The sequence below is a fragment of the Rhincodon typus genome, chromosome 16 (assembly GCF_021869965.1).
Source record: "Rhincodon typus isolate 14 chromosome 16, sRhiTyp1.1, whole genome shotgun sequence".
NCBI classification, from domain to species: domain Eukaryota; kingdom Metazoa; phylum Chordata; class Chondrichthyes; order Orectolobiformes; family Rhincodontidae; genus Rhincodon; species Rhincodon typus.
In genome coordinates, this window is record NC_063347.1 from 29,977,915 (window position 1) to 29,993,007 (window position 15,093).

The following is a 15,093-nucleotide window of genomic DNA, read 5'->3' on the forward strand; positions in this document are numbered from 1 at the left end:
ATTAATCTTTCATTATTATTTTGTCCAAGTTGTTTGAACATTTGGTGATCCATAGTCCTCACCTCACACGTTAGGCTGTAATTTGCTGTAACCATCAGTAACCTAAGTTTCCGAGTCTCAATTCTGTTCAGTGATGGAGCAAATTTTGAAGCAAGATGGTCAATTAGCAGGCCACCTTGCAACTAATCCATTCAATTAGGAATGGCTAGCCAGCTCATATGGAGGACCTCTGGCAAGTGTACAAGGGAGCTCTCATCATTTGATCATAGCTGAGGTCAAGCAGCAAGAGCAGCAGGGAAGCATTAGAGATGCCACTATTATCACAGGAGCAGCCGAGCTCTCATAACTTCTATGGTAACTGGACACATCCATTTCCAAAAATTCCACATTCAGTGGCAAAGCTGTGAGAAAACAAAGAAAACCACCTTGCCATCCTCTGCCTGTATCCTTTAAAAATTCAGCATTTATAATACAGCCTCCATCATATTCTGTGCAACTTCCTCGTTTTATTTGTTGGGATGCACAGCCAGTGTGTCCCACTAAAAATCAGATTTATGCTTTCATGGAAATCAAGGCATATGGAAAGCATGTGGGAAAGTGGGATTTAAAGCCAAGATCAAACAGCATTGTTCCGAATAGTGCAGCAGTCTCAATTCATTCGTTTCCTTAACTCTTCATAGGAATGAAGCTACTTCTTATCTAAAATATCAACTCAACATTATTGAAATAGAATTTAAAATTTGTGAAATGTTTTCAAAACTTAACTTCTACACCAGACTTCAATTTTCCCATTTTCTTCTTTATGCACTAAATATTTAACGTAATATTATTTATTAAAACTATTTCAGCTTTTATTTTACTTCTTACACTACCTCCCCAGACTTACTTATCCTTATCTGATAGTGACTAACTCACTATTTCTCTGAAACCAAGATGAAATTTAGAAGCTTAAAATAGTACCAGTTCGCAATAAAAATAATCAGCAGGATAGTGATAACTAAACATCAATACAAATGGAAAACCAAAAGAACTGCGGATGCTGGAAATCAGAGAAAAAACACAAATTGCTGAAATGCTCAGCAGATCTGGCAGTATCTGTGGAGAGATATCAGAGTTAACGTTTCAGGTCCAGTGACCCTTCCTCATAACTGATGGTAGCTAGGAAAATGTTGGTTTTTATGCAGAAGGTAGAGTGGGAGGAGGGGGTAAGGATTATTGATGGGCGGAGATAGAATCCAAAGAGAGGGAACAGCAGTTGGACAAAGAAATGGATAACAATCAGGCTAGGAGAATGAATAGCTATTTAAGGGGACAATTAGTGGTTGACAATGGGTTGTTTGAAATAGCAGACCATGTGTTAACATGTGGGCTGATTGGAGTAAGGACATGAGAGAAGGTGCCTCAAGCCCTAAAAATTGTTGAACTCTATATTGAGCCCAGAAAGCTGTACAGTACCCAAGTGGAAAATGAGGTTGCACTGAGGTTCGTTGGAGCTCAGCAGCAAGCCTGAAATGGGGAGATGTTGGCCAAGAAACACAGTGGTGTGTTGAAGTGGCAGGCAACTGGAAGCTCGGGGTCTTTTTTTGTAACGGAACATAGGTGTTCTGTGAAGCAGACACCCAATCTACACTTCATTTCCCCATGTAGAGGATACCATATTGTGCATAGCAAATGTAGTAGACTAGATTCAGTGAAGTGCAGGAAAAGCACTGCTTCACCCGAAAGGTGTGTTTGGGCCGTCGGATACCGGAGGGAGGAAAGGGGTGTTGGGAGTAAAGGAGGAGTGAACTAGGGCGTCCCAGAGGAAATGGTTTTTGCAGAAGACTGACAGGGTAGAGAGAAGGGAATATTTGTCTGGTGGTGGCAGAAATGGCAGCTCTGGATGTGGATTCTGGTGATGGTAGGGGAGAACAAGGCAGACCTTATTGTCAATGTGGGAGGAAGGAGAGGGGGTGAGGGCTGAAGTGCGGGAAATGGGTCGGACTTGGCTGTGGACACTGTCAACTATGGTGCTGGGGAATCTTCAGTTGAGGAAGAAAGTGGACATTTTGGAGGCCCCCTGGTTGAAGCTGGCATCATGATAACAGATGAGACAGGGTCGGAAGAACTGGCAGAATGGAATAGAAACTTTACAGGAAGCAGGGTGTAAGGATATAGAGACAAGGTAACTGTGGGAGTTGGATGATTTGTAGTGGATATTGGTGGCCAGCCTGTCCCCAGAAAGGGAAACAGATGAGGAAGGGAAAGGAGGAGTCAGATGGATCAGGTGCAGGTGAGACATCATTCCACAGATGGCTGTTCTCATTGCATACTGAGATCCACATTCAGTGACATACATCAACAAGGGGACCTCTGAAATGTCCACCTTCTTCCTCAACCAAGAATTCCCAGCACTGTAGTTGACAGGGCCCTCTGGCACTTCAGCCCTCTCCCTTCCCCCTTGTCCTTCAATAAAATGAGTTATTTTGTCCCCAGTTCAAGGTGGAACTATTGTTTCTACTATTATTTAAACTTAACAAGATGACAATTTATCCCTTAATAAAAAATCAGTTAAATATAATAATATGTATATATTTTTTAACCAGGTTTTGAGTCCAAAGTCTTCAGATTTTTCAATTTCTTCACCTTGACCTGTTTTGGAATATCACCTATAACAGAAGAAAATAAAGGATCATTCTGTTGTATTAAATAATTCAACGACATGTTGACTCAAACTGATAAATTTCCTAAACAAAATAGGCACTTCTCTTAGCAAGAAAAAAAAATTACCAAACTATAAACACTTTTCCCCCCCTCAATGGGTGGGATCTCATTGTTCTTTACTTTTTTTGTCCTGATATCACCAACATTGAATCAAAGTATGATTCTATAGCATCCGACACCACTCTGTAATTTTCAAAAGTGGCTGTTCTTCACACTCAAGATAAGCCAGTGAAACATGGTGATATTGTCAAGTACATTGGATACTACAGCTGAGCTCACCACTATTTCCATCCAACATCCATAAACAACGCTGTATATTGGAAATGTGAATTTCAGGCTCCTGAGTCCATAGCGCCCAAGACAATTTCAGCCTAACTGTAGTGAACCAACAGAATCCTTAAAATCTTTTAACTCGTTACTGACCAGAAATCTGATTTTGAATGGCTAAGTACTGCAAGAGGTGGTGCCCACTTCTTAAAAGGAAACTGGAGAATCAATTATATGCTTAATAGAACAAGAAATCTATGCCACACTAGATTTTAACACTCTTGTCAGAGTTGATTATTTTAACCTGTGCATATATTCCTTTGATGCAAGATTCTGAATTTGTCAACAAGATAAAAACTCAGTTACATTCTTAATCTCATAAACTGATCCTTTCGTGGCTTCAATCCTCTCCAGCTCCAAAACTTTCTCCAGCCCAACAGTTCTCGGAGGTCTCTGGGCTCTTTAACTCTGACATCTTCTGTATTCCCTATTTTTAAATCACTCCTCATTGGCAGCCATGCCTTCAGTTGCCTAAATCATAAATATCTTCAATTCTCTACCATCCTCTCTCTCTCTCTCTCACTGTCTTCTCCTTTTAGGCAAAGTATTTACTGATGTGTCCAAAAAACATCGTCATTTGTCCTAAAATCTTTTTATGTTGTTGAGTACTAAGTTTTGTTTGATAATTCTCCTGTGAAACGCCTAAAGATGTTTTGCCATGTTAGAAGCTCAGTGTAAATAGAGATAAACTTTTTGGGGGTATAACTTTGCTTTGAAGCCTTGCAATGTCGAATAGCTATTCAAAGGGAGGATCACTATGTATAAACATTTCATTGTGCTGCAAGAAGACAGTTTTTTGTCTCACTGAGGGCACATCTATTATTCCATTCCACAGCTGGTGCTTTGCTTTCTGTTCCCATATTGAAACGATGATCTCAACTCAATAGTAATGCTTGCTGGTCAGTTCTTTGCACCGAGTTCCACCTCTGGATCTTGTAGACAACTCATTCTCAAAAGAACTAGTTTTATATATATTTCTATCTCAAGCACAGAGTAGTTTGTGCTTTAGAACACAAAAAGTAGATGTTTTAAAACACTGAACCAGTTTAGCTTTGAAACTACAAAAAGGGAACTCATTAAAGCAATGGTAAACAGCGTTTCTATTGTGTTCCATAACAGGAATATGTAGCAATTGATTTTCTCACTGAAAGCTGAATGTAGTTTAGTTTATTTGAATAAACTCATTTTTGTTCTGAAACTGTCTCAACAGGGGGCTTTTCAGTGCATCTTTGTAACCAGGAGAATTCATGTTGTAATGTCTAATATTTCAGTGTCAGGTTTATGGAGCAATCATTTTGATTATAAACACAGACAAATTAGAGGTCATACATTGAACACAGATATGTGTCAAGTAGCATATTTGCTAAGAAGAATATGAAACTCACTAATGATCTGAAAAGCAAATTGGTTGGGGTAGAGGAACAGAGGACTTCAGAGTATGAATAAGGTAATCACAAAGTTGTGCCATAGGTTAAGAGCCATGAAAACACACACATTCCAGATATTACTTCTAGACTGTGACTAAATGTGTGAGATTTACATATAAATATCATTTCTTCAGAATCTGGATTTCAAAATAAGTACAACTGGGTAAAAGCAAAGCACTGTAGAAGCTGGAGATCTGAAATTTAAAAATAGTGCAGGAGAAACTCAGCAAGTCTGGTAGCATCTGTGGAGACAGAAACAAAAGTTAACATTTTATTTGCTGTGACTCTTCAGACTCAAAACATGAACTTAATTTCTCTCTCTCTCAACTGATGCTGCTAGATGTATTGAGATTTTCTGGCACTTTCAGTTTTTGTTTTAGATGCAGGTGGGTATTGGTTACTTCTGTGAAAGGTTTTCTTAAGCAAAGAAGTCCTTCCAAAACAGTGTTTTAAACCCAAACTTAGAGAATAAAGTTCTCTAAAAGTCTGTATTATGGAATGATGCAAGTCTGTGTCTGGGAATCTCCCAAATTTCTGAAATATCAAACAGATGCTGTAATCATCACTGGCCAACAGTAGATGCATAGGAACTAATTAGCTCGGCCCTCACCATTTCAGTTTGTGCAGAATGTTACACCTGTTTCCACAACTGGGCAACCTGAGGAAAATGAGGTGAGGTATTATCTTCAGCAAAATTAAATGGACGATAATGGAAAAGAACTAAAAATCCAGACAGTGAAAAACTATTAAATTAAGTTTAGGCCAACACTAATGAAAATATTTCCTAAAAATGTGGATATGTGAGTTCTTAAAAGATATTGTCAAAGTATAAACTTACCTGCTGGCTTCATGTCCCCTATTCGGATGATGTGAGGCCAGTGTTGTAATGTTTTGGCAAAGAAAGGATTGGTCACTCCAAGAATGACAGATGGTCTGCATGAAACAAAACAGAAAAACAGATTTTCCTTAATATAACAAAAGTTTGTAGTTATGCAAGTCATAAGCATTAAAATTATGAAAAACATCGGGAAATTTACAGGAAGTTGCACTCACGGGGCCTGCGTTCTGGTGGTGTATTCTTTGAATTCACTGTCATGGATTGTAAAGTATGGTCTGAAATCGCTGCAGTATTTCAACGGTGAAACACAACTGTGAAAAAAGCCACCAAATGAACTACTGAGAAACACATTTTTACCTGGTAATTTGGCATGAAATCTTAATTATTGGGCATAGCTGCAGTTATATTTAAAGAAAGGAACTGTTCTGCTATGGAAAATTCAATAAATTACACATCAGCTTAATAACTACAAATAAAACTTGTGGCAATTAAGAATGTAACATTTATACAGCACTTTTCAAAATAAAACAAACTAAATTGAAACCGGTAATTATAGTTTTTAGAAGCATTAAGTAAAAGTTCATCTTAACAGAATCCAAACGTAGTTTGAGAAACTATCATTTTTATTATGTGTTATTTTTGTACACTACTGTTAGTTTTCATTTGCCCTTTCCCCCTCTCCCAAACATGATTAATTTTGATGAGCAGGCTTGTGTCAATGGAGAAGCACCAAACTACTATTCTGTATTTTGTAATTAGTTTCTTCAGAAGAGTTGAGCACTGTAATATAAATATATTTTTACCTATACTGCAACCTTCTGTCCATGGATGTTTTTAAAATTATTTTTATATGTAACAGAAAAGCTATTCAATTATGCCAAAATAAAAGCTAAATATTATGGATGCTGGAAATCTGAAATAAAAACAAACTTTAGTTCTAAAGAAGAATCAAAACAAATCAAAAATCTAGTCCTGGGTGAGAAATTTCTATGGTCACATAATTGTTTTTGCAGGGTAGATAGGGCCATGTGTCAGGAAAACGTGGAAACACTGATGCATCTGACTCTGTAGGAATTGCCCTGGAAACTGAAATTTCTTTGAGACAATTACCCAATGTCTGGAACCATTCAAACAAGTCCATTAGAGGTGGAGATTTTGGAAGTTTGATTCACTTAAGCTACATATTTATTCAGGAAAAGATAGAGGATTAAAAATGACTCTACATCCAGGGTAACTGTGAAACTGAACCGCCGATACATCACGGACCTAAAACTACAACCTATCTGACACCCCTGGACCCTACCCCTCAATACCTCAATTCTCCCAACTCAACTTTACGAAACACCACACAACCGTCATTGTCAGGAACAGTACAAAACTTGCATTATAGTGAAAGGCATATATAATCTGTTAAGTGTACTGTTGTGACTTTTCAATACATTATACAAACGGCTGATATATCATTTGTAACGTTTTAATCAATAAAATTATTCCTTTACCAAACCAAGGCCAGAACGGTTTCCGACGACTCAGCAGGTGATGGTGCCATAACAACGAGAGGTTCTCCGAGTAACACAAGTTCCCAAAGCATCTGAATGTGGAAGAAAATTGGGCAAAAGCACCTGCAAAAAGAAGTTATGAGATTGTGTGAGCTACCCTAGTTGTAAGATTTATGAATTTGATCAGAAAAATATCTGATACTGTTGTAAGAGCCCTGAGCAAGTTTTAGAGAAACACCAGAGTTGATACTCAACATTTTTGTTGAACAAGTCAGAGTGTTTTACATTTTCCTACTTCTATCACAAGAGGGTAACACAAGAAAAAAAAAATTAACAAAAGGGGCTTACGTTTAAAAAGAGAGAAAAAGATAAAGTCACAACGTTGTCTCAATAAAATACAATTAACTCAAATGTAACCCAGAGATTGGACCATTCTTCATTCATAAGGTTCAGAGCTATACCAGAAGCTGCATTTAATCATTGTACCAATCAGAGAAGCTGCAGGGTTATCTTAAAATAAAAATCAAGTACAAACAATTATCAATCCTATTCTTCAGCCTTTATTCACTCACCAATTCACTTTGGTTTATTTTCCAGCTATGGGATATTGATACATTAAAAACTTGGTTGTTTCCTGAATTACAATAGCTTTTGTACCTCGTACCTAAGATGGCACAAAGGACTGTAATCCTGAACTTTTTACTTGTTTATTTTTCTAATTTATTCCCAAGATCCTGTACCTGGGTACATTTGTACCTAAGATGGCACCATAACTGGTGACTTCCTAAACTTTTCACATGTGAGTACATGTAAAAATAAATCTAATCATATTTCTAATAATGATGGCACTTCAAAATTATTGTATTGGTTATAAAGCATTTTCAGACATCCAGAGGTTGTGAAAGGAGGTAAATTGCAAGTCTTTGCATATAGCTCATTTAAAAAAAAACTTTGCACTCTGACAAGTTACAAAACAAGAATAACATTACCAGAATTTTTTCCTTCCCCTAGTATCAGAATAAAGCAGTTAGCTTACCCTGTTTTGCAAACAATATAAAAGAAGTTTATGTCTAAATTCTGATAATCTTTCATCATTAAGCAGACTCTGAAGTAGGATCACTTTCATTATTTATATATAAAATATATATATGGATTTTATATCAGCGTAAGGAAACAGGAACTGAAACTGACAAGAATTCAACAATTGTAATTTGAAACAATTTGTCACATTTTATACCATCAAACTTATGTAATGCACTATTAAGGGAACATTAAAAGTACAATGACAACAACAAAATCAGCAGTCCAGACTGCAGCATTGTGAAACACATTAGTATTAACTATGGTATCCAGATGACATTGATCCTCCCATCGGGAAAATGGAGAATATTAAGGAGCAGGAAGTTTTAATAAAACGCAAGGATTCAATGGATTTTTAATGAAAAAGATGACCATAGAACAATACAGAACATTTGAAAATATTCTGGATACTGCATTGTGGATTCTAATTATTTTGCATTGTAATGCACATTTGCAAATTTATCACCTTGGGCTACATTTTTGGCAAAAAATGTACTTTTACTGAGAATTAGGGGATTTCAATCAAGTATTTACCCTATAAAGTCTTGTTTTTTTGTTGTGGGTAATGCTCTTTCTCAGGGCTCCCTCCAACCTTCCCTACTCCTTATTGGTTCCCCTAAAAATGTCCCATTTGTGGTGGAGGAAGACAGGTTGATAAATCTATTCTTATGTTTCTGCTAAGGCTATATCTGAAACGTGCTCTAAGAAAGTAATTGAGTGGATAATTCACCATCCTTAACTCACCTTCCCTGTAAGGAAGCACTTTATAAAGCTTTCTCCATCAAAACTCAACACAGGCATAAATATGATTCAAACCTCATATTCACATCCACTTTGTTAAAGAATTCACCAGTTTTCATGTTTAAATTGGTTCCTTTAAAGTGTGAATACCTTTTGGACTACTCCGAGGGTGACAATACAAATATTTTGCGTTATACAGATACACATCCAAACACCTAAGCAGAACAGCATATATACTTGTTCTGTATATAATACATTCGACTTTCAGTCATATTTTACCCTTTGCATGTGAAATGTTTCATGTATTTCTGTACTTCTTGTCTTGATCATCTGATGGTGTTCCCTTTTTAAATCCAACTCCAGTTCACTTAAAAGTTTTACAATTGATACCAGCAGGAAAATCAAGTTCTGGAATTTAACAATGATTTGATCTCATTTCAATTAAATTCAGTCATTACCTACAACATAATTCTATCCTTACTATCACTGATTAATTTTGTTACGAAACATGTCCATAGATATGTAATTGGACTATTTCTTCATTTATTTCAAAACAGGGTGTGTAGGTACACCCATGGTGCTGTTTGGAACAACATTGCAGGATTGGTGACCTAGAAATAATGGAAGAACAGTGATATACATCCAAGTCAAAATGGAAGGAGCATTACCGCCAATTTTATTTCATCAATGTAGACCTCTGAAGTTCACGTGTGCCAGCAACTTTAGGAAATAGAAGTTAATGCTGTTAATGGGGCCGACACCCTGAACACAATGCACAGATCCTCAGTGTGGCTGGGCACCTTTAACGTCTTTTAATTAACTGAATGATGTTATTAATTTACTTATTTTTTAAAAAGTATTTTCTAAGCTTTAACAACAATTCTTATACTATTTTAAAACCTATGAATAGACTAGACTGTAACCACTGAATAGATACTCACCAAACAGCCAGGTTCCTCCCTGTAGCAGACTAAAAACTAATTCCTAGAGGGACAAGAAGTTAGAAAAAGCAAAAACAACGGAGCACATCTTTCCCTCCTCGTCTAACTTCCCTGATCACTCATCCCCAGCATTCTTAAATACTTTGGTATCTCTACCTAGGTATCTTGTATGTAAGATGGTGCCATAAGCGGTGGCATTGCAAACTTTTCACTGCACTCATTCGAGTGCATGTGACAATAAAGCTAATTCAGTTCAATTCTACAAAACCAAACTACTTTTCATTTATCAAAGAATGTCTGTGCTCCTTACCTGAACAGGTCTACTTCATGAATTGAAGGGAGTGCAAAGGAGACTTGTGTGTCAATCTATAAGAACCAAAAACAATCACAGTAAAATCGTAGTAAAATTCAGCAGAGACTGAATTCATACTATGACAGCAAGGTGAATAATCTACTGGAAGTAAACTATCAAAATTAAATTTTCTACCCATAGTACTTTGTTAAAATTAATATTTAAACACCTGAATGAAATGCACAATTCCTCAAAGTAAATGATTTAGTATTTTTGAAAATTTGTTACTTTGTGCATTATATTTAATTCACATCACAGTAACAGGAAAAGGCTGGGGGTGGAGGGATTTTGTGGCTGGTGAAGTCAATGTTAAAGCCATTGGGATGTAAGCTTCCAAGGCGAAGTATCAGGTCCCTAACATTGACTTCACCAGCTTCAAAATCCCTCCACCCCAGCCTTTTCCCATGTCCGCCTCTCCCCCTCCATACCTGATCTAACCTGTCCATCTTCCTACGCACCTATCCGATCAATCCTTCCCATGGATCAATCACAATAAACCCCTATCTGCATCCACCTATCAGCATCTCTCCTACAGTTCCCCCCCCCCCACCACCCTTCCTCTACTTATTTCTGGGCTCCCCTCACCGTCCCCAGTCCTGACAAAATGTTTCAGCCAGAAACGTTGACTTTCCTGCTCCTCGGATGCTGTCTGACCTGCTGTGTTTTTCAAGCCTCGCACCCATAGACTCTTCACATTAATTAACAACTGTAAATGAATACAATTAACGTTCATCTTGCTTTCATAAACATCACCATTTCAGTGAAATAACGTTATATTTGGCAAAAAAAAATAAACATTTCCCAGTGGTTCATCCACTTTAGCCAACGACCAGCTAAGCCAAACAGACTTGGAAGCTCTCAAATTTTGATTACTGTTCTATGGCCAGTTTGATTATTTGAACTGGGGCAGGAGTTAGAATACTACAACTTGTCTCATTGCCTTAAATGGGGAAAGCAATCTAACCAGAATTCCCACTCTTAAATGCTATCCAATGACTCCAACTGGAAAATTGCTGATGTAGAATCAGGTTTAATTTTAAATAAAACAAACAAGTTTAAATATCCTGCCAAGTTGAATAACTTTATAATATTCACCTTCAAGGCTCACAATTGGGAAAGAGGTTGGAGTGCAACAAGCAATGCAATGAATCAGTGGAGTAGAAATTAATAAGCATTATGCTTATTGCTATAGATGAAGCATATGATCACAACATAAGGCAGCCACAGTAAGCCATTTGCTCCCTTCAGCCTTTCTCGGTTATTCAATAAGAATGAATCTGATTATTAAGACCATAGACCAAAAAGGAAAGAGGAGCAGAATTACACCATTTGACCCATCACGTCTGCTGTGCCATTTGATCATGGCTGACATGTTTCTCAACACATTCTCCTGCCTTCTCTCTTTCTCCCTTGATCCTCTTATCCTAAACGCACTTAACGACTTGGCCTCCACAGCCCTCTGCGGCAATGAGTTCCTCAGATTATGCACCCTCTGGCTCAAGAAATTTCTCCTTATCTCAGTTCTCAAGAATCAATCCCTTCACTCTGAGGCTGTGCTCTCAGGTCCTAGTCTCTCCTATCACTGGATCCATCTTCTCCATGTCCACTCTCTTCAGGCATCTCAGTATTCTCTGTAAATTTTAATGAGATTCCACTGTACCCATCCAGTATGGACCCAGAGTCCTCAACCATTCTTCACATGACCATTCTTTCATTCCCAAGATCATTCTGCAAACCTTAGATACAGGGCTCAAAATTGCTCATAATATTTCAAATGTGGTCTGACCACAGTCTTATACTACCTCAGCAGTACATCTCTGCTCTTGTATTCTTGCCTTCTCAAAATGAAGGCTAACATTCCATTTGCCTTCCTAACTATCAACTGAACCCACACGTTAACCTTAAGAGGATCCTGAACTAGGACTTCCAAGTCCCTTTGTGCTTCAGATTTCCAAAGCCTTTCCCCATTTAGAAAATTGTCTATGTCTCTATTCTTCCTACTAAAGTGTATAACCTCACACTTTACCACATTGTATTCTATCTGCCAGTTCTTTGCCCACTCTCCTAGCCTATCCAAATCCTTCTGCAGCCTCCCCGCTTCCACAACACTACCTGCCCCTCCACCTATCTTTGTGTCATCTGCAAACTTAGCAACAATACCCTCAGTCCCTTTGTTCAGATCATGAATATATAAATGTGAATAGTTATGGTGCCAACAGTGACACCTGTAGAACCCCACCAGTCATTAACTGCCATCCTGAAAAAGACCCCTTTATCCCTACTCTCTGCTTTCTACTAGTCGGCCAATTCTCTATCCACGTTAGTACCTTGCCCTAACACCATGGGCTTGTCTCTAGCTTCCTGTGCTGCACCTTGTCAAAGACTTTCTGGAAATCCAAATATCATGTCCACTGGCTCTCCTTTGTCTAATTTGCTTGTTACTACCAAAAAGAATTCTAATTTGTCAGGCATGACTTCTCCTTGACAAAGCCATGCTGACTCAGCACTATTCTAAAATGCACTTCAAAATATTCCGCAATCTCATCCTTCATAATGGACTTGAAAATCTTACCAATCACCAAGGTCAGTCTAAGCGACCTATAGTTTCCGGTCTCTGTCTTCCTCCCTTCTTGAACAGGGGTGCTCATTAGACATTTGCCAATTGTCTGGTATCCTCTGTGACTCCAGTGATTTCTGAAAGATCACTACTAATGCCTCTAAATTTCTTCAGTTATCTCCTTAGAACTCTGGGATGTAGTCCACACATCCATCTTCAGACATTTTAGCTTGCCCAGCACCTTCTCCTCAGTAATGGCGACTACACTCAGCTCAGGCCCCCCGACTTTCTTGAACTTCTAGTATGCTACTGGTGTCTTCCATTGTGAAAACTTTCCTCCATTTCTATGTTCCCCATTACTACTTCTCCAGCCTCATTTTCCAGTGATTCAGTGGCCACTCTTGCTTCTCTCTGACCTTTTGGATTTCTGAAAAAAGGTCTCGCAATTTTCTTTTACATTACTAGCTAGCTTACGCTCATATTTCATCTTCTCCCACTTTATTAATTAATTAATTAATTAATAGTCTGTGGTTTTTTGTGGTTTTTAAAAGGCTTCCCAATCCTCTGGCTTCCCATTAATCTTCACCAGATTTTATACTATTTCTTTTGCTTTCAGGCAGTCCCCAACTTCCCTCGTCAGCCATGGCTGTAGCTTTAACTTTTCTTTCCTGCCTATCCTTCATGACTCTTGTCTCCCTTGATGAAATATCTGTCAGTCTCAGTGTTGAATATATTTAATGACCCAGCCTCCACGGTCTTTGGGGTAACGAACTACAAAGACTAAATGACAGTCAGTCAGAGAAGAAATTGCTCTTTATTTCTATCTCAAAATTGGAGAACCTTTATTTTAAAGGCTCTTCCTCCCACCCACCCTGCCCAGAGTCCCAACTAAGCAATGAGACTACCTGGACCCAATGTGTACCAATAGTCCTATTGCTAAATTATTTTTTTTTAAATTAACCTGGACATACAAGATACCAATGCCTACTGAAGAACCATTTGGTGAAATTAGTTATGAATGTTAGGATTTTAATGGTGCTGGTGGTTATCAACTCCAGATAATAAAAATGAAAAATGAATAAGCATGCAGCTTTGAAATGCATATATATTTTTTGCTGTCATTTTTAAAAGGTTGGCAATAGAGACAGGGTATGAAACTGCTTACAATATAACCAGACAGTAGGAAAGTTGCAAGAAATGGTTTTTTTAGCCCCAAAACCAAATCACAACACATCACAATATAAATATGCTGATTTTACCAAATATGAAACTTAATATAAAATTGTAAGGAGGACATAAATCAGGTCATCTTTCTCTACAAAACTGCCTTTTAACTGACTTCAAAATAGCACAATTTAATGTCTGACAAAAATCAGGTCTAACCTCTGCTACGATGCACAAATATCCTGTAATACTTACCTCATCTTCACATTGTACGATCTGCGTTGCACCAGGTTTATCTTGCAAAGTAGGAATTCTAACCTGTTATTAATAAAGAAAAAAAGACAACATTTGATGAATGCATTATAAACCCAAGAATGACATAAGTTACTTTATACTTAAGGAAAGACAAATTTCACTGTAAACATTAGACGGTGTATTTATTTGCCAAATAAATACTTCAAAAAAAAAAGAGAGTAATAGGGAGAAAACATCTGATCCCTCAAACCTGGGACGGCATGTTTATGTTAGGGTGAGCAGCTGGTCATGTGAATACATGGAAACAGATGACACAGAGAACATCACAAAAGTTCAAGTATAAAAATGACAATTGAAGAAAGGTATTTTAAGTTGTCATGTGAATTTTCAGAAAGATGGATCCCCTGTGTGCACAATTGAAAAATAAACTTGGTTTGCTTTATTTAGAGCTGTCATATGTTCAGTGTCTCATTTATATCCAACAAAGTTTTGAACTCAGTAATTCGGCCCAAATGTTTTCAAGATATCTACATTACCTCCCGTGAGTTCAAAAGATGGAACACACTATTCTAAATGAAGCATTAGCAAAGTCTGTGTAGGCCAATATTGTCCTTTATGTTTTACGTTGAATTGCTAAGGAATAAGAATAGTATGTGGGCTTCTCCTATAGGCTCATAATACTCATTATGAAATTTTTGCATTTGAGGCAGCATAGTGGTGAGCACTGCTGCCTCATAGCACCTGGGGCCTGAGTTCAATTCCAGCCTTAGGCAACTGTATGAGTTTGCACGCTCTCCCTATGTCTGTGTGGGTTTCCTCCAGTTGGTCCGGTTTCCTCCCATAGCCCAACGATGTGTAGGTTAGGTGGATTGGCCATACTAAGTTGCCCATAGCGTCCAGGGATGTGCAGGCTAAGTAGGTTAGCTGTGGTAAATGCAGGGTTATAAAAATAGGATGGGGTGTGGTCTGTGTCTGCATCAACCCTCTGAACACTTGATGGCCCAAAGGTCCTCTATCTGTACCGTTGGGATTATATGATTCTGAGTAACAACAAGAGCTCAAACCTATTTAATAAATATCAGTTGTGCCCTGTATAATTATATACATGCTTGCCATTTGCATTACCAACATGCAAAACACATTTACTTATGTTAAAAGTATGTGTTCCTTACTCTCAATACAACTAGATTGGATTCCAGTTTTTTTTTT

The 15,093-nt window shown here is 37.8% G+C and overlaps 1 protein-coding gene across 2 annotated transcripts in view; it reads right to left on the reverse strand.

Moving 5' to 3' along the window:
• dennd6aa (DENN/MADD domain containing 6Aa) overlaps nucleotides 1-15,093 on the reverse strand; it is a 91,410-nt gene that overhangs the window by 20,641 nt on the left and 55,676 nt on the right. For both annotated transcript variants that reach the window (XM_020537416.2, XM_048606411.1), the window contains exons 8-13: nucleotides 13,885-13,947; nucleotides 9,867-9,922; nucleotides 6,795-6,917; nucleotides 5,511-5,606; nucleotides 5,296-5,390; nucleotides 2,583-2,648 (exon numbers count right to left, since the gene is read on the reverse strand). In XM_020537416.2, coding sequence (XP_020393005.1) covers nucleotides 2,583-2,648; nucleotides 5,296-5,390; nucleotides 5,511-5,606; nucleotides 6,795-6,917; nucleotides 9,867-9,922; nucleotides 13,885-13,947 — 499 coding nt within the window. The remainder of the gene's footprint in view (nucleotides 1-2,582; nucleotides 2,649-5,295; nucleotides 5,391-5,510; nucleotides 5,607-6,794; nucleotides 6,918-9,866; nucleotides 9,923-13,884; nucleotides 13,948-15,093) is intronic.